Source organism: Zingiber officinale, chromosome 8B (genome assembly GCF_018446385.1).
Source record: "Zingiber officinale cultivar Zhangliang chromosome 8B, Zo_v1.1, whole genome shotgun sequence".
Lineage (NCBI taxonomy): Eukaryota > Viridiplantae > Streptophyta > Magnoliopsida > Zingiberales > Zingiberaceae > Zingiber > Zingiber officinale.
In genome coordinates this window covers 9055918-9076459 of record NC_056001.1, presented here as the reverse complement: position 1 = coordinate 9076459, position 20542 = coordinate 9055918, and the positions used below count along the sequence as shown (strand labels likewise).

At 35.2% G+C, this 20542-nt stretch overlaps 2 protein-coding genes across 5 annotated transcripts in view; one reads left to right on the top strand and one right to left on the bottom strand.

The window, feature by feature from the left end:
- Window positions 1-11071, bottom strand: part of LOC122013476 (beta-glucosidase 12-like) — a 28002-nt gene extending 16931 nt beyond the window's left edge. Inside the window, exons 1-3 of the mRNA XM_042569755.1 lie at window positions 11015-11071; window positions 1093-1162; window positions 149-207 (exon numbers count right to left, since the gene is read on the bottom strand). Coding sequence (XP_042425689.1) covers window positions 149-199 — 51 coding nt within the window. The 5' untranslated portion in view covers window positions 200-207; window positions 1093-1162; window positions 11015-11071. The remainder of the gene's footprint in view (window positions 1-148; window positions 208-1092; window positions 1163-11014) is intronic.
- A 3058-nt stretch (window positions 11072-14129) lies between these two features.
- LOC122015517 (cation-chloride cotransporter 1-like) overlaps window positions 14130-20542 on the top strand; it is a 35236-nt gene continuing 28823 nt past the window's right edge. For 2 of the 4 annotated variants that reach the window (XM_042572457.1, XM_042572455.1), the window contains exons 1-4: window positions 14130-14405; window positions 14953-15131; window positions 16237-16386; window positions 16583-16664. In XM_042572457.1, coding sequence (XP_042428391.1) covers window positions 14989-15131; window positions 16237-16386; window positions 16583-16664 — 375 coding nt within the window. In that variant the 5' untranslated portion in view covers window positions 14130-14405; window positions 14953-14988. Of the gene's footprint in view, window positions 14406-14952; window positions 15132-16236; window positions 16387-16582; window positions 16665-20542 lie in introns of those variants that run through there. The other 2 variants (XM_042572456.1, XM_042572458.1) reach the window with 2 other exon arrangements.

Below are 20542 nucleotides of genomic sequence, written 5' to 3'. Positions count from 1 at the left end.
ACAGGCTTCACCTGAATTCAACATGGTATTAATTAGGGATATATGATGACAATTAAACATACATATACTGAAATAAATTGGATCCTTGATTGAAGAATTGGCTTTGAAACTTTATCAAAATTAGCAAAAAGAGTCAAAGTTAAATTACCTTATAACGATGGTAAGAATCTAATGCCACATCTCCATTGCTACCATCCATTATTTTCTCTGCCACATCGAGATATTAAGTACTCATGCAATGATTTATTTTAAAAAAATCATCTCATAAAATTAATTGTCTTCTATACAAATAATTTTTTTTAAAAATATGCTAGTTACCCAGATTTGTGTTACTGCTATATCTAAAGTTGGTGTTATGGATTAGGACATTTTCAACTTTTCACTTTAAACTTGATTCTTAAAATAGTTATTGAAATTTCAAAGTTTTCAATTAGGGAATCTGATCTTACTTTTACACATTTTCTCTTTTTCTTCCAAAATATTGTAATTTTCTTTCACAAAAATATTAGGTGCAAATGAAATCTTTTAAGGGATAATATATATAAGGTGTTATTTAGGACCCAAAATCTAGGATAAATATTTTTTTCTTAAATCAAATTCACCTATACAAAGTGCCAACCGTCCAAAGCCCATAAGCAAAACAAAAAATAAAAAGGGAAAAAAGGTTGACAAAAATATTTAATTTATTTGCTTTTGCACAATCATCTTGTACCTTTAACAAGGAAATGCCATGTTTAGTACTTGATTTTTTACTAAGTATCAAATTTCCTTTCATTTTATCCTCAAAATACATACCATCAAATCAACTAATGATCAACATCATATGATTGTCACCTGACAATCAAATCAAGTATTGCCCTACTCATACATGGCAACCACATGAAGACTAGATGGGTTGGTTGTTAGTTGACTAAATGTAATTTAAGATAAGAGATAAATTTAAAGGAATTTGAATCCAGATCCAAATTGATATTTTGACAACATAAGAACTATTTTGAAAAAGAAACATAGAGGTTGATGATCATTTCATTTGAATAAATAAACAATTATTTCTCCACAGGATAGATAATTACAGGAGGTAGATATATAAACCTGGGTGTAAGTGAGTAAAAGTGTCCCATATGCTCGGCCCCTTTCCCCCTTCCCTCTCTGCACCTTCGTACTATGTTCATCAAATTAAACTTAAATCAATAACAAAGCACAATTACAATCATTAATTCAACAAAATTTAACAGATCGCATACATAACATGGATAAGAATATGGAAGATTTTTTATCACTGTCCCCAAATTTTTCAAAGTTCTAAAATTTTAGAGGAAACTTAAAAAAAAAAGTATTGAAACTAAAAGTATTTATAAATTGAGGTGGAATTGATTTTGTTGATAGTGGGGTCTATTACCGGTTTCACTTCGGAGTCTTCTTCCTTTAGAGAAAGAAGACTTTCCCTCTCAATTGAAACGCATTATCTTCTAAAACTCACATGGAAATTTGAAGGAAGAACGAATAGCAGATGAAGTACGAAGGACGAAACTAACTATTCACAAGTAGTTTATGAAATAGCAATAAAATATGTAGAGATCACTACACAGAAGTCCGAGATGAAGCCCAAAGCGAGATTTCTTGCTTCGCCCTTACTCGGAAGTGCATGGCATCCTCGCGCAGCCATTTAAAACAATGAAAAGCTACCAAAATGGAACTCACCAGCGACCGCTGTGACAACGAATGTGCACTCACTTAGATCGCCAGAAGCGGCAACCAGACGGCACGATCCCACCACCCGGCTGTTAGTTAGAGCCCTAGAGCCAATCATTTGATGATTGTATGGACTCAAGTATATCATATTCTTGTTTATTAATAAAGGCATTTGTTTGGTTATTATACTTATTTATATTAGTGCCAAATAGACTAAGTATAATAGCGTCTTTGAGTAGAAGGTTCATACCTATATCAATCGATTAGTTGAATCGATAGTGAGATGATATAGGGAACACTACTCTAAATCATTCCTAGTCGAGTATTAGCATTCAGGGACAATGTTAATACAATAAGACTAGCATGTAGGTCAGCTCGATGACTTGATCTCACAAGTCATGGATATAGAGATATCAAGCTGACACATGGGTATGCATTAGAGAATGTATACTGAATGACCCACCATGAGAAAGTATCATGGATCGTTATATGAGTGTCATATACTTTCTCATGTGGCTATTAGTATGACTATTAGTCCTTAGACCTGAAGTCACCATGGATCTCTACATAAGGAGTTATGTACTTTAGTTTCGTCAAACGTCACCCGTAACTGGGTGGACTATAAAGGCGATTATTGGTATATAACGAATTATGTAGAGGGATGTGAGTGATGTAGATGGGATCTATCCCTCCCATATGACGGGAGCGACATCGGTATTCTTGATAGAGTGAGACCACTAAGTGCATGGTCATGCCCAAATGAGTCAACATTAGATGTTGAGCTCATTTGATCGAGTGAGTCTACTTGGAGTTCAAGATTTAAATTGATTAGAGGATGACACGGTCTATGCCTCACATTGATCAATCTAGATGTCTAGGATAGAAGGACACTTGTCATTATTTTGTGAGTAGTCACAATTGGTAGTCACAAGGTGATGTCGGATCTCGACATTCTTGTAACTTGGGTAGTAATGATGTGTTGCTAGATACCGCTTATTACTTATGCTCCTAAATGGGTTTAGGGCATTGCCAACGTTACAAGAACCTATAGGGTCACACACTTAGGACAATTAGGTGGAGATTAAGTTCATATGATGAACCAAGAGGATTAGATTCATTTGATGAATCAAATTGGATTAAGAGTAATCCTAATTGGGCTAACTTGAGTTCGACTCAAGTTGATTTATGTGTTAAATGAGTCTAATTTATATTTTGACTCATTGAATCAATTTAATTTAATGAATTAGATTCATTATATTAAGTTAGCTCGAATCAAATGGTTGGATTAGATCCACCATGGTAGAGATTGAGTCAAGTTTGACTGACTTGAGAAGGAAGACCAAAGGTCAATTTTGACTTGACCTTTTGCCACCTCATTGGTGAGTTGGCATTAGGTGGACCAATAATGATGTTCCACATCATCATGGGTGCCACCTCATGGAAGTTACAAAGCCACTCTCTTAATGGTTTCATATTAATTGCAATTAATGCAATTAATGTGATTTTATGGTTTCATATTAATTACAATTAATGCAATTAATGTGAATTTTGAAAAGTGGCCGGCCACTTTGTTTTTGGGTGAAGAAATTCATTTTTCATTCACTTGTGTGCCTCTTCCTCCTTCTCCCTCTCAAGCTCTCCCTCTCCCTCTCCTCCCTTGGCCGAACCACATAGGTGCTAGCACACCTTGGTTTTTGGTCATCTCCATTTAGTGTGTCCGTGTGGATACTTCTAGAGGATCGGCATTTGACGGTCTTGAGATCCGGCATCATTTGGACGAGCGGGAACGCGAAGGGCATCGCATCAAAGGTATAAATGATTTATCCTTATGTAGATCTACTGTAGATTAAAGTTTTCAAACTCGTACTCGTATTTTCGTTCGGTTTTACCTTGCACGAGATCCCTGGCTTGGGCGATTCGGGGTTTCCGCGACGCGAAAAGCGGTTTTCGCGGCCCGAAAAACCCAACGGTGGTATCAGAGCCACGTGCAAGGCTTGTACGAGTTTATTTTTATTTTTATGAAAAATAAAACCTTCTGTGATTTTCTGTAAAAATTAGTTTTTTATGATTTTATGGGTAATTTTTCCGTAGAAGCGAAACACAAGTGTCTCAGCACTTGTAGGCTTGGCTACCGAAAAGATCTTAAACGGCTGCGTTTTGCCCCAAATCCATTTGGGACAGCGGGCTTGGTGCCATTAGATCGCAAAGGAGCAACTCACGATGGTTAGATCGTGGGTAGGGTCTTCCCCTAACCCCGCAAGGGGATTTGCTCCGCGCACCCGAAATCGCTAAAAATGAACCCGTCGAGAAGATTTTTCCGAAACAGTAATGTCTCGGCCCAAATCGTTTTGGGACAGCGGGTTTAGGCGCTGTTGGATCGCAAAGGAACCCTCGCGATGGTAGGGGCGATGCCCCTGGGCCCCGCAAGGGGATCCGTTCCGCGATTGCGCCCGAAACCGCTAAACGGGACCGCCGGGAAATTTTATTCGTAAAATTGTAAAAATTAATTTTAAAATTATAGAAAATTATGAAAAATATATAATTTTGAATTATATATTAATTTGTGATAGTCATGGCCCAAAGCCCAATATGATTGGTTGTGTTGTAATTCATAATACGGCCTGCGTGCCGTTATGTGTTTGCGCGTGTTGTATGTTTTATTTATTCGCGACCTGCGCGTCATGCCTTCTCTTATATTCTTGTTGTAAATTAGATTTAGACTCGAATGTAACTCGAGTTTCAAATTGTAATGTACAAATTGGAGCGGTGGAGGGTCCACACGAGACGGAGTTCCGAGGCGGGCACGAGCAACACAAGGTGGTCAAAGGGAGGCGCTTGGAGAAGCTGTTGACCCTAGGTTGACCAATCGATCTTCTCATTGGCTTGAGAAGATCGTAGTAGGGCCATGACTAAATCACAAATAGATTAATTAATTAATTGTTATGTATTTGATGCATGTTTAATAATTAATTAATTAATAAGTGCCTTAACGATTAGATTAGATCTAAGTCGTGCACATGATGCACCCTTGCGATTAGATTAGATCTAAGTCGTGCACAAGATGCATTCTTCTCGATTAGATTAGATCTAGATCGAACCAACTCTAAAATGCCTAACTGTGCCGTGATACCTATCACTACCTCGATCACATGTATTGTTGAATCTGCCAAAGCAGAGCAATACATATTATCTTGGTAGGGTACGGAGGGACAATCTTGGTCCCGTCTATCAACGCATGGGTGAATAAAAACTCAATTAGATTGAGTATTCATAGTTACTCGGTTGGATCGAGTCAACTATAGGCATTCTTCCAATAGTTGGAAAGATAGGTCAATATCACATCTATATTAACTCTCGGGCGTATTAGCTAAAGCTAACTCGAGTTTTAATATAAATGCGGATATTGATTCTATAAACAAGAGTTGCATAGAGATGTAATTGGTAATCGTTACCTACCGATCATACTAAGCCTTGGGCGTATTAGCCAAAGCTAACTCAAGGGTTAGTATGATGTGGATCTTGTCCCACAAGAATTATAGAATTCAGTGGGAGCATCATTTAATTCAAAGGCCTAATTAAATGATTTTTAAAGAATATGATTTATTTCTACAAATTTTTCTGTTGTAGATAACCATGACGTCAAATACGAACATTTTCTCTCTGCGATCTGTCCTTAAGAAGGACAAGCTCAACGGAGCAAATTTCCTGGACTGGTACAGGAATCTGAGAATAGTTCTCACCCAAGAACGTAAACTGTACGTTCTGGAGCAGCCCATTCCGGAGGCCCCTCCTTCCACTGCCCCGAGAAGCATCGAGATGACGCATTAGATGTGTCTTGTCTTATGCTCGCAACCATGAACTTTGAGCTTCAGAAGCAACATGAATTTATGAGCGCTTACGATATGGTTGAACATCTTTGTCACTTATATCAAGGACAAGCAAGGCCTTTGGAAGAGGAACTCAAAGAATACCGGAAGATCTTAAGAAGAGAAATAAGATTTCTACTAGGTATAAATGTTAGAAGTCAACCTCTCTATTTCTTCATCGTGGGTATTAGATACCGGATGTGCTTCTCATGTACAAGCGGTGAGGAATAGCAGAGCATTGACGAAGGTGAGATAGACCTACGGTAGGCAATGGAGCACGAGTTCTTGCTATTTTTGTAGGAACTTATCATCTATCTCGCCTCTGGGCTAGTACTAGAATTAGGCGATTGTTGTTATGTGCCTTGACAAAGAACATAATATTAGTTTCTTGTTTGTACAAGAGAGGATACTGTTTATAATAAAGAACAAATGTTGTTCCGTCTTTTTAAACGATATGTTCTATTGTAGTGCACCTCGATAAACGGACTCTACATTCTAGACCTAGAGAGCCCTGTCATAACATAAATACCAAGAGGATCAAGTCGAATGACTTGAACCAAACTTACCTCGCACCATCGCTTAGGTCATATAAATGACAAGGGCTTATCCACTCCATAAGGATGGTTTTTGGACTCATTTGATTTTGAATCATATGAGATATCGAGTCATGCCTACGAGGCAAGATGACCAAGACTCCCTTTAGTGGGCACGGCGAGAGGCGACCGATTTGTTAGGACTCATACATAGTGATGTATGTGGCCCTTTCAATGTCATTGCTAGAGGCGGTTATAGATACTTCATCACATTTGATGACTTCAGTAGATACGGTTATGTGTACTTGATGACACATAAGTCTGAATCCTTTGAAAGTTCAAAGAATTCAAGAATGAATCTGAAGCTTAGCAAGAGTATTAAGGTACTTGATCGGATCGAGGTGGTGAATACTTAAGCCATGAGTTTCGTGACTACTTAGCGGTGTGGATTTTATCTCAACTCACTCCTCCGGAACACCACGGTGGAATGGTGTATCCGAAGGAGGAATCGTACCTTATTAGATATGGTACGATCTATGATGAGTCACAGATCTTCCGACATATCTATGGGGATATGCTCTAGACACGGACTTTCATACTCAACCGAGTTCCATCAAAGCCATGATAAAGACACCATATAGGATATGGATGGAGAGATGCCGGTGTCTTTCATGAGGATTTGGGGTTGTGAGGCTTCGTTCGACGTCAAGTCTCGGATAAGTTAGGACCCAAATCCGACAAGTGCTATTTCATCGGATATCCCAAGGAAACTAAGGATATTACTTCTACATTCCCAAGATAGTTGTGGCAAAGACTGGGGTCTTTCTAGAAAGGGATTTTGTTTCTAGAAAGACTAGTGGGAGCACGTTCGATCTTGAAGAAGTTCAAGATGCGAACAATAGCATTGATGCCTCGATGGAAATTGAACTGGAACCACAAAGTGTTGTGGATGATGTTCCACAAGGAGTTGAGGAACAACAACCAATTCAAGTAGACATACCTCTTCGCAGGTCTGATAGGGTACGTCGTCAGCCTGAGAGATACTCATTTCTCTTGTCTGACCATGATGACATTGTGCTCATAGAGGATGAGCCTACCACCTATCAAGAAGCTGTGATGAGACCAGATTCTGAGAAATGGCTAGAAGCCATGAGATCTGAGATGGAATCCATGTACACCAACCAAGTATGAACTTTGGTTGATCCACCTGAAGGGGTAAAATCCATTGGGTGCAAGTGGGTCTTTAAGAGAAAGACTGACATGGATGGACTTATTTATAAGGGTCGCTTGGTAGCTAAAGGTTTCAAGCAGATTCATGGTATTGACTATGATGAAACCTTTTCTCCAGTGGCGATGTTTAAGTCCATTCGGATCATGCTTGCTATTGCAGCCTACCATGACTATGAGATATGGCAGATGGATGTCAAAACCACGTTTCTGAATGGAAACCTACTCGAGGATGTGTACATGACACAACCTGAGGGTTTTGTAGATCCACAGCATACTAGCAGAGTATGCAAGCTGCATAGGTCCATTTATGGACTAAAGCAAGCTTCTCGGAGCTGGAATCTTCGATTTGATGATGCGATCAAACAGTTTGGTTTCATCAAGAACGAAGATGAGCCTTGTGTCTACAAGAAGGTTGTAGGGGACATAGTTGTCTTACTCATATTATATGTGGATGACATACTACTCATTGGGAAGGATATTCCTATGCTTCAGTCAAGACCGGCTGAGGAGTTGCTTCTCAATGAAGGACTTAGTGAGGCATCCGCATTCTAGGGATACGGATCTATAGAGATAGATCTAAGAGATTGCTTGGCCTAAGTCGAGTACATATATTGACAAGGTACTCCTTGGTTTGCCATGCAGAACTCCAAGAAGGATTTCGCCATGTCATGGCGTGAGTCTTTCGAGACTCAAGGTCCCTCTTCTAGAGGAGAGAGACCGCATGGATCGATCCCTTATGCCTCGGCCATAGGATCGATCATATACGCCATGCTTATGTACTCGACCGATGTCTCGTATGCTTTGAGCATGACGAGATAATACCAGTCAGGTGAAAGTTATTGGATAGCGGTCAAGAATATTCTTAAGTACTTACGAAGGACTAAAGAATATTTCTTGATATATGGAGGTAATGATGAGCTAACCGTAAAGGGTTACGATGATGCCAACTAGACCGATCGGGATGATTACCGATCGCGATCGGGTTCGTATTTTGCATTAATGGTGGTCCGGTGGAAGAGTTCAGCGGGATACGATGGTGATTATATGAGCCGAGTATATTCTTGCATCGGAGCGGCAAAGGAGCGATTTGGATCCAAGTTCATCATCGAACTTGGGGTGGTTCCTAGCATCGCGACCCAATTGAGCTCTATTGTGACAACAATGGAGCTATAGCAGAAGGAACCTCACACCAATGGACCAAGCACATACTACGGCGCTTCCATCTCATTCGAGATATTATCGATAGAGGAGATGTGAAGATTTGCAGAGTACCTACAGAGGCTAACATCGCAGATCCCTTGACCAAGGCTTTGGCACAGAGGAAGCATGATGGTCACACTAGGTCTTTAGGCCTTAGAGCCTATACTGATTGGCACTAGTGCTAGTGGGAGATTGTTAGTTAGAGCCCTAGAGCCAATCATTTGATGATTGTATGGACTCATGTATATCATATTCTTGTATATTAATAAAGGCATTTGTTTGGTTATTATACTTATTTATATTAGTGCCAAATAGACTAAGTATAATAGCGTCCTTGAGTAGAAGGTTCATACCTATATCAATCGATTAGTTGAATCGATAGTGAGATGATATAGGGAACACTACTCTAAATCATTCCTAGTCGAGTATTAGCATTCAGGGACAATGTTAATACAATAAGACTAGCATGTAGGTCAGCTCGATGACTTGATCTCACAAGTCATGGATATAGAGATATCAAGCTGACACATGGGTATGCATTAGAGAATGTATATTGAATGACCCACCATGAGAAAGTATCATGGATCGTTATATGAGTGTCATATACTTTCTCATGTGGCTATTAGTATGACTATTAGTCCTTAGACCTGAAGTCACCATGGATCCCTACATAAGGAGTTATGTACTTTAGTTTCGTCAAACGTCACCCGTAACTGGGTGGACTATAAAGGCGATTACTGGGTATATAACGAATTATGTAGAGGGATGTGAGTGATGTAGATGGGATCTATCCCTCCCATATGACGGGAGCGACATCGGTATTCTTGATAGAGTGAGACCACTAAGTGCATGGTCATGCCCAAATGAGTCAACATTAGATGTTGAGCTCATTTGATCGAGTGAGTCTACTTGGAGTTCAAGATTTAAATTGATTAGAGGATGACACGGTCTATGCCTCACATTGATCAATCTAGATGTCTAGGATAGAAGGACACTTGTCATTATTTTGTGAGTAGTCACAATTGGTAGTCACAAGGTGATGTCGGATCTCGACATTCTTGTAACTTGGGTAGTAATGATGTGTTGCTAGATACCGCTCATTACTTATGCTCCTAAATGGGTTTAGGGCATTGCCAACGTTACAAGAACCTATAGGGTCACACACTTAGGACAATTAGGTGGAGATTAGGTTCATATGATGAACCAAGAGGATTAGATTCATTTGATGAATCAAATTGGATTAAGAGTAATCCTAATTGGGCTAACTTGAGTTCGACTCAAGTTGATTCATGTGTTAAATGAGTCTAATTTAGATTTTGACTCATTGAATCAATTTAATTTAATGAATTAGATTCATTATATTAAGTTGACTCGAATCAAATGGCTGGATTAGATCCACCATGGTAGAGATTGAGTCAAGTTTGACTTGACTTGAGAAGGAAGACCAAAGGTCAATTTTGACTTGACCTTTTGCCACCTCATTGGTGAGTTGGCATTAGGTGGACCAATAATGATGTTCCACATCATCATGGGTGCCACCTCATGGAAGTTACAAAGCCACTCTCTTAATGGTTTCATATTAATTACAATTAATGCAATTAATGTGATTTTATGGTTTCATATTAATTGCAATTAATGCAATTAATGTGAATTTTGAAAAGTGGCCGGCCACTTTGTTTTTGGGTGAAGAAATTCATTTTTCATTCACTTGTGTGCCTCTTCCTCCTTCTCCCTCTCAAGCTCGCCCTCTCCTCCCTTGGCCGAACCACATAGGTGCTAGCACACCTTGGTTTTTTGTCATCTCCATCTAGTGTGTCCGTGTGGATACTTCTAGAGGACCGGCGCTTGACGGTCTTGAGATCCGGCATCATTTGGACGAGCGGGAACGCGAAGGGCATCGCATCAAAGGTATAAATGATTTATCCTTATGTAGATCTACTGTAGATTAAAGTTTTCAAACTCGTACTCGTATTTTCGTTCGGTTTTACCTTGCATGAGATCCGTGACTTGGGCGATTCGGGGTTTCCGCGACGCGAAAAGCAATTTTCGCGGTCCGAAAAACCCAACACCGGCGGCCATTGTACTCGGCGCCCGAGTGCGTTGTGGCAAAAGCGAGCAGTCGAAAGCCGAAAAAAAAATTTGAGAAAAACTAATGAAATTTCCCAAAACTTCTTTTTTTTTCTTCCCAAAGTTTAAAGACCAAAAAAAAGTATCGTTCCTAGAATTTCTGAATATTTAATTTCCGGAATCGAAATAGAATTCGATTTCTTTGGAGAAAAAAAATATCTGGAAATAGGAATGGAGAAATATTGAGCTGCAAACAGTAAATTTCTCGATAATCTTCAGATTTAAGTGATTAGGTATTTGAACAAACAGCATTTTGCAAACTGAGATGAGATCTGCGGCTAAATTAGTTTAAAACAACAAAAATGTAAGCACTGAAATGTAGCAAGTTTTGTAAGAGATTAATCCTTGCGCTGGCTTATTGTTTACTTGATAAGCAGAAGAGGCTGCGCCAAAGATGAAGCCGTCCGGTAAGGAGCTCCGGTCGATCGGCGCCGCCCTCGATTCAAGTAGCAGAGCTATTACCACAAGAAGAAGAACAATGAGAGACAGGGAATCATGGAATCCCATTTGACCACGAGGAACGAGTTGCTCGTGCCGTCGTGCAAATTGTTCGACATGATCTGGCGTTTACTCGTTGAAGTCTTAATTACAAAGAAAAATTGTTTATTTGGATAGTTTCTAATTGAATTCTCAAGTGTTGATTTTACTTCAATTATAATACTTATTTACAACTCATGTTAATAATTATTTATCTATATTTGAAAATAAATAAATACTTCTTAAATACAAATTAATAGTTGAACGTTAAGAAGGAACGCCATTATTCATCATCTTTAACTTCATTTCAAAATAATTACGAATGTAAATGTATTAAAAAATTGTATATAAATAAGAAGAATGAACGAAAAGGGAAAAAAAGGAAAGAGAATTATAATCAACTTCTCTAAACTAAAATATGTGAAATTGTGAATTTTCGTGGGATAATAAAAAAATATACAAAATATATAAAATGAAGATTGTTATAAAATTTTATTAATTAATTTGATTTTGAGTTATTAATATTTTATTAATTAATTCGATTTTGAATCTATTGCATTAATTAATTAATGTTTTATTAAAATGAAGATTGCACTATCTCAAAGCTCCAGCATCTTATTGGATTTTTTTTTTATTATCTTTTGGTGCTTTGTCCGTTTAGTGCACATTTTTAAAATTAAATTTTAGATTGAGCAATTATTTAAATAAAATCTGATTTAGACGTTTCTTAATCACTCGACGTTAGTAATTGTTCGATTTGCTATTTTAAACTGTGAAAACGGCACGACTAAATCGGGCACGATCTGCCTTAAAATTTTAAATTATATGAAAAGTTAAAAATATTTTCAATAAAAAAACAATGTGGACTGTACTGGAACTGGATCCTGGCAATTGATATTAATATTACAAGTCACAAACACAAATAAAGATAATAAAGGAAAATTTTCAACTAATAAATTTGTTAATGAGAATAATATAAAATAAATAATTACTAGTAGTAAATATGACATTTAATAAAAAATATTACTTTTTAATACAATTTATTTTATAACGTTAGTGCAAGGATAAGAACGCATGCCCATGTCAGTTTTAATTTTAATAGTCTCAATTCAAATTTAATTCAAAAGAATTGGATACGGATATCTGATTTATATAATCTAGCACAATGTTCCATGTACAGCGCTCTTTTGATATTAATAAAGTGATCTAGATTCTTCTAATAATTATTTACTATGCTTAAATGTTTTTTAAAATTATTTTTAAATAAATAAAATCTATATTTGAAAGAGAATAAATACTGAAATTACAATATGATACCAAATTGGTGAGATACAGAAACCTCACTACAAACAACTATACGTTGTAAGTTAAGTTCATCTGTTAGTTGAGTAATGTCTTTCTAAGTGCTTCTTGCTATTGATTTCTTGGTGCCGCTTGGCTGGTCAGGTATTGTATGTGTGTTTTGTTTTATATAATTTAAGTATTTAATTTTTTAAACTGATTAATTTTAACGAAAGATTTTACTATTATTAACCTAAATTGAGAAGCACAAACAGCTCATAATTTCATAGTGTTCCAGGATAGTTTTCTACTAGAAGAAATTCATTTTAATTTCACAATGCTTGGGGAATCATCAACCTATTAAGACCTAATTAATTACAAAAGTACCGTAGCCTATAGACCCGAGCACTAGCTTTGCATTTTTAGAATTTAAGCATCATATTAAAATCTTCATCGAACATCTAAAATTTAAAATAAAAGAACTATTTTATTAAATTTATATATTCAATTTTCATTACACAATACATCAATTTCCCTGTAATTTATCATATATATATATATATATATATTTTATTTTTTTGTCTTTCCTTTCTATTTTATATTCTTAGATGGAGAGAGATTTTTTTTTTATTACTAAAAATAGGAAAGAGATATATTATTTAATGTTTAGGAAATAGAATACATTCCTTAAATTTACAAAATTATTATTCATAAAATGTATATTTAGGAAATAAGTAGGGTGTTGATGTAGATATTTTTTTTATATAAATATAAAATTAAAAATAAAAATTTAGGTTAGGATAATTAATATGAATACTCTTATAAGATAGATTCAAATGACAAGAGATATTCACTGTATAATATTTGTATTAGATATTTCAATTTTAGGTTACCGGTTGTGCTTTAGTTTCATTGATTTGTCCCCTCAAAAAAAAAAAAAATCTTAACTACTAGATAACTTCTGTAAAATTTAAGATAACTATTATATAACTAACTAAATTTGATAAATACAAATTTTCATCTTAAATTTCCTTAAAAATTGATATATATATATATATATATATTTTAAAATGATCAAATTATCAGCAATTTTAACTAAAATTATTATATAATTATTTTCTCCTTGAATCTTAATTTCAATAAACATATACACAGCAAAAAATATTAAATTCCATTTAAATAACCAAATAACTCAATTATATTTATATAAAAATTTATATCACGTACTATTTAACTTAAGAATCTAAATTTTTTAATAAATAATATTGATGAAACCTAAAATTAAATTATATTAATATTTTTTTCATACTAAAATTAATTTTAAAACTTATTAATAAATCTTTTTTTTATATAAAAATTATGCATTGTCATTCTTTTGATTCCATATCTTACGATTAATAAGATCGTGAGTGAAACTTTAATATATATCTTGATCCGACAATAATTAAAAATATAATTTTCTTGACCTTTTGATTAAGATAAAATGTAATATGTATTTTGTTAATTTAATATCTGATATTTACGTATATTTATATATGATATAATATTATATACTGTGATGACTAGTATATCTATTTCTTAAATGTATATATTCAATAATTTTAATCAAAATTACTAGATAAATTTAATAATTTGATGAATTTATAGAAAAATGTGATTGGAGATTTTTTTCTAATTTACCATTAATTATAATAATTATTCTGAGAATTTGGATTTTAGAAAACGGAAGGTCATTCCTCGTGCAAGGGAAGAAGAACGATGAATATTTATTTATTCACTTGGATTTTAATTTCCCTTCATTTTCGCCGCCGCCTTCAGCTTACGCGTCTCCGAGAACACGGAGGAGGGTTCGGTCCTTCATCGTCGCGGCCGCCGGTCAACCTACTTGTTTAACAGCCAAAGGGTTGGTGGCGCTGCCAGATCTTACCCATGTCGAAGAAGTAGCCGCTGTTGGGGGGAATAGATCTGACCAGGAAACAAGGAGCTCCATTGATACCAGGTTCTTCAACTCCCTTCCTTTCCTCGACTTCCCCTTTCTACAAAAATTGGAAGGAAACTAGCTATGAGATGACTACGATTACTTTCCTTGATTAATTTGCGTCGCTGCTGATTCCAATATTAGATTTGTTTTTCTTTTAAATCTGTAATAAAAAAACCCCCAGTCTACTGTTTCTGAAATCCATAAATTCTCTCTCCAAAAGCTACGGCTTAAAGATCTGCTGTTCTTCCACCTGCGGGTTTTGGGGCGACTAGCTTCAACTACTCCTTCCGTCCGTCTGCCTTCCTCTTCCTTTCTTACTCGTTGGATTTTTTTAAGAATGAGATATGCGAGATAGACATATCTCATTTAAGTTGAAGAATCTGACTTAAGGTTAGTGAATGTGGAAGTAGAACATAATCTGTCTCATGCCTTAGCATTTACTCAATTGGTCTTAGTTTCCATTGACATGCTCTTTAGATCTTGCTGTGTTTGGTAGGAAAAAAATTTGCAGTGTTTTGGTTGATAACTCGATCTGCTATCTGATGTTATTTTTGTGTTACTGGAGTTGCTGAACTGTCAAGTGTCAACCAAATAGACAACCATGGACAATGGTGAAATCGAGAGTGGAGATGAGGAAATGCCTTCTCATAGTGGTCAGAAGTACAGGCCAGTATTTTCCCACGAAAAATCAAGTATACAGATGACTTCCATGGAGTCTGGACCTTCTTCAGAGGTACAACTAAAGTGAGTCCACCTTGAATTTTCTGTCATTCTTCTAGTAGCTTGTGTTGTATGGGTATTGCTTGTCTTTGGCTTAATTTTGTTATGTGTTTTCCTTTATTTTTTTCCCTGGAGAAGCTCATTATGTAAGCTTAATCTGTTTTTTTCCTCTTTATAATTAGTTTACATTGATACAGAATTAGTTCTATATGATACATGGCAAACAAGTACATTTTATTGACATTTGCATATAATCATCATGGATATAGTTGTAGTCAATATGAAATAAGAAATTAATGTTGCTGAAGAGGCATCCTAATTGACGTTTTAAAAATCCCTAGTAGCTAAAATATTTGAATGAATTATGCATTTATGTAACTTAGCAGAGTGATGAAACAACCATCCATTGTGAGTGTATGCACAGGTTTTTTGGGCTTTGATTTATCAGGGATTGAATTTTGACTTCAGATCGTATACAAATGGTTACTCTTGTCTGATTGACCTTCTATTGGTCCTTTTGCTGCTGAAGGTGCTTGAGATTGATTCCTTTTACCAAGTTAGCTGAATTCCTTGAATAAGACGAGTCCTCACTGAACAAGCGAACCTAATAGGTGCACTTTACATATCCCATTAATGTTGTCAGATAGATATTCTTTGGTTATGCACTTAATCCTACCACATTTATGTTTGAATGAGCAATATATAATTGTCAAGTTCAATATTTGGTTGGCATGCATTCAGTAGGCAATTCTTTCCTTTATCATCTGTAATCCTCAATCCAATTTTGACATTTTCTGGCTGAGGAATATGTAATATGAGACACCATTTATATATATACAGTTTGGGTACTAATTGACGACTTCATGATCACTAAAGTGCTATTTTCATCTTTTTGACGTTTCGGTTTGTTATCTGAACTAGAGCATCGCTTGTCCTAGATTTTGCTATGAATAAACTTGTCCTTCCATTATCCACACACCTCTCTTAGATTCTTTCAAGTTTTATGAAACTTGTTATACAATGAGTACCTTTTTTTTTTTTCTTTCCCTTCAATTTTAGTGTTTTCTCCACCCTTTACTTCAATATTTTGCTAGTGGACACTGACATTCTTAGAGGTGCTTTGTTATAGAAAAATTCAGATTGCGTCACCGTCAGAGACTGTTTCCAATGTGATAGAAGGGACTTCTCATGGGCACGATGAGCCTAATGACACTCGGAGGGAATCTAAGTTGGAATTATTCGGTTTTGATTCTCTTGTTAATATACTGGGACTTAAAAGGTATGTGGAATCATTACCATCTGTGGTTCTTTATCATTTGCTTTCAGTTTATTGTGTATAATTTGTGTCCAAAGATAATTCTAGTTCTTTCTCTTTAAATTTTCATAACAAGTTGTGAATTTTTTCGATGTTGGATAATCCATTAGGTAGATGCATATTTTTATAGTTCATTTTTTAATTGATTAAGTCATTTCAGTATGACAGGGGAACAAATTCCGACACCCTCAAGTCCGAGAAATGGTGGCGAGGATATATCCATCACCATTGGACTCCCAAAGGTATATTGGTTTGTGTTTTTGATCACCCAGTGCAATTCCTTTTGTGTACTTGAAACTCGTTGTTGCTTTCCCTATAATTTTCCTCCTTAATCTAATTAATCGATGCCATTAGATATTGGAAAGAGAGATTTTTTTTTTTTTTTGTAAACCATCATTTTATTTAATTTGTTAAGCTGGAACTCTTCTTCTTCTTGTTATCTGTTTTTTCCTATTTTCCTTTTCTTTTGGTGCACGATTAGTTCATGTTATGGGATATTGATAAATACCACTCTTAGCACACAATTCTTGACTTTGAGTTAATCAAATTTAAAACGAATATTTGTGGATGAGGTTCACAAAAGAATCAATGATAGTTGAAATAGACAGGCCTAGACTCCCAATTAGAGTTTTAAGCCTGTTAGATATCTTAAATGTGTTATTCAAGATAAAGAAGATATTGATGTATGTATCATTAATAGGATAAAAATGTCATATGATAAACAGCGACTGATTGGAAATTGAAATTGTGAGTTGATTTGAAATCTTGTGTGATTGTCTATGTATCCTAGTCCCTAGGATAAAAAGATATTGTTATAAAAATGGGGTATGATCCATCACATTTTATTAGATGAGAGTGTTGGGATGTCAAGATAGAATACATATTAAAGAGAGATGAGAATGCTAAAATAGATGTCTGTCCTCTTTAGAAAATATTTATAAATATTAGTATCTATGGGAAATTAGTTGTAGCTCAAATAGGAATGAAATAAGAGAAAATATTGGAGATGGTTTGAATATGTTCAAAGAAGGGTACTAGATTTTACATTTAGATTTGGATCCTTTTCAAGTTAATATATTTTGTATTTTGATGAGAGTCATTTAGAGTTGAAGGTTTAGGGTGTAGGAGCCTAAAACAAACTCTAGTTAACGCAACAAGAAATTTAATTAATTTGAATATTATTTAGTTTAGTGGAAAGATGAGATTCATGTAGCCCACCTCAAATACTTTGGAATTACACAGCTTGATGATGATGATTCTATCAAAGCTTGACTGTTATTTATAGGGGTAAGTATCAAAGCTTGATTGTTGTTATAGTGGTCCAATATACAGTTGTCTTTTATTGTACACTAAGTCAATATCATATGTAACATATCTGTTAGGAAATGAATTATTCGAATGTGTCCAATTTCCAAACCAACTAATTAACAGAAGTCATTTAACAATGTGCTCACTGTAAATATCTTTCTAGAGGATTATGAATTTGGCTATAAACAACAAACCTACAAAAGTGTTTTTTGATGAGTTGTGAAACAATGTATTCCTTGGAATCTGGACTACTTTTTGTGCCTCCGGACAATTTTCTTTTGTTGGAATCTTAATTTTGTTTCCTGGTGTAGCATTCCTATCTTGTTTTAATTAACCATCCTTGTAAAATTACTGTCATATGACTGTAATGACCGCTACAGTCATATGAGAACTTGGGTGTAGTGTTAAATAGGCAAAAGTTCTCACACCATAGGTTAGATAAGAACAAATATGATAGGAAAACTAATAATCTAAGATTTGGAACATGGAATATAGGAACTCTCACGGGTAAATCAATGGAGGTAGTAGATATGATGATTAGGAGAAAAATTAGTATTTTGTGTGTACAAGAGACAAAATGGATAGGCGAGAAGGCAAAGATGATAGAGAACTTGGGTTTTAAGTTATAGTACACTGGAAAGAGTAAAGCAAGAAATGGAGTGGGTATCATTGTAGATAGTTTGTTAAAGGATGAAGTTGTAGGAGTAGTTAGAAAAGGGGATAGAATTATAGCCCTTAAGATAATAGTGACGAAAGAAACTATGAACATAATTAGCGTATATGCACCACAAGTAGGATTAGATGAAGCTACCAAATCAAGGTTTTGGGAGGACTTTGATGAAATATTACAAAAAATTCCACCAAATGAAATGATTTTGATAGGAGGTGATCTAAATGGGCATGTCGGAGTGAAAAATGAGGAATATGAGAGAGTACATGGGAGTTATGGGTTTGGAACGAGGAATGAGGAAGGGAAAAGTATATTAGATTTTGCGATAGCATATGACCTTATATTAGCTAATATGTTTTTTAAGAAAAGAGAAGAACACTTAGTCACATTCAAAAGTGGGAATAATAAATCGCAAATTGACTTTCTTATGGTTAGGAAGAAGGATAGAAAGATTTGTAAAGATTGCAAAATCATCTTTGGAGAAAGCTTAACTACCATGTTGGATATACGCCTCAAACATAGTATCAATAGAAAGAAAATATATACAATTCCTAGAATTAAGTGGTGGAAGTTAAAGGATGGGAAACAAAATATATTTAAGGAGAAGGTAGAAGTACAAGCATTAGGTAAAATATACGATGACTCTAATACAACATGGGATAAGATGGTATCAAAGTTGAAAATAGTAGCTAAGAGTGTACTCGGTGCCACTAAGTAAAGAATCTTGGTGGTGGAATGAGAAAGTACAAGAGAAAGTGAAGGAAAAACAAATAGTTTATAAGGAATTATATATTTGTAAGAACGAGGAAAACTTAAAAAAATATACAATAGCTAAGAAAGAAGCTAAGAAAGTAGTGAGTGAAGCAAAAAATGAAACTTTTGAACGCTTATATAAAAAATTGGATACAAAAGAAGGGGAAAGAGACATTTATAGAATAGCTAAAGTGAGAGAAAGGAAAACAAGAGATCTTAGCTAAATAAAATGTATTAAAGATGAATGTAATAGGGTATTAGTAAATGATGGAGAAATAAAAGAGCGGTGGAAGAGGTATTTTCATCAACTTTTTAATGAAGGTTTAGGTGACCAACTTAACTTAGGTAATTTAATTAGGTCAAATGAGTATAGAAATTTTAATTTTTATCGTAGAATTTAAACTTCAGAAGTAAAACAAACTTTAAATGAGATGCACAATGGAAAAGCCGTTGGACCAGATGATATTCCGATAGAGGTATGGAAGTGCTTAGGGAAATAAGGTATTGAATGACTTACAAAATTATTTAACATGATATTGAAAACGAAAAGAATGTCTGATCAATGGAGGATAAGTACTCTAGTTCCCTTGTATAAGAACAAGGGAGACATACAAAATTGTGCAAACTATAGGGGTACTAAACTAATGAATCATACTATGAAACTTTGGGAAAAAGTAATAGAAAAAAAATTAAGGAAGAAGACCAGTGACAGAAAATCAATTTGGGTTCATGCCTGGAAGGTCGATAATAGAAGCTATACATCTCCTTAGACAATTAATTGAAAAATATCGGGAGCAAAAACAAGATCTACACATGGTATTCATTGACTTAGAAAAAGCTTATGATAGAGTCCCAAGAGAAATTATATGAAGAATTTTAGAAAAGAGAGGTGTTAGCGTAATATATATTGAACTAATTAAGTATATGTATGAGGATGTAACGACCAGAGTAAAGACTTCAGGCGGAGTAATTGAAGCATTTCAATAAAGATAGGGTTACATCAAGGATCAACCCTAAGTCCCTATCTTTTTACACTAATTATGGACGAACTCACTGCGCACATTCAAGACACAGTACCGTGGTGCTTGTTGTTTGCAGATGATATTATTTTGGTAGATGAGACACGTGAAGGAGTAAATGCTAAGTTAGAATTTTGGAGGGAAACACTAGAAAGGAAATGTTTTAAACTTAGTAGATTAAAGACAGAATATATGGAATTTAAGTTTAGCAATATTAGAAGTAATGAAACAATTGTTAAGATAGGAGAGGACGAGTTGCCCGGAACCGAGAGATTTAAATATTTAGAATCATTTTTACAAAATGATGGAGGGATTGAGAGAGATGTTTTACATAAAATACAAGCAGGATGGGTAAAATGGAGGGGAGCGT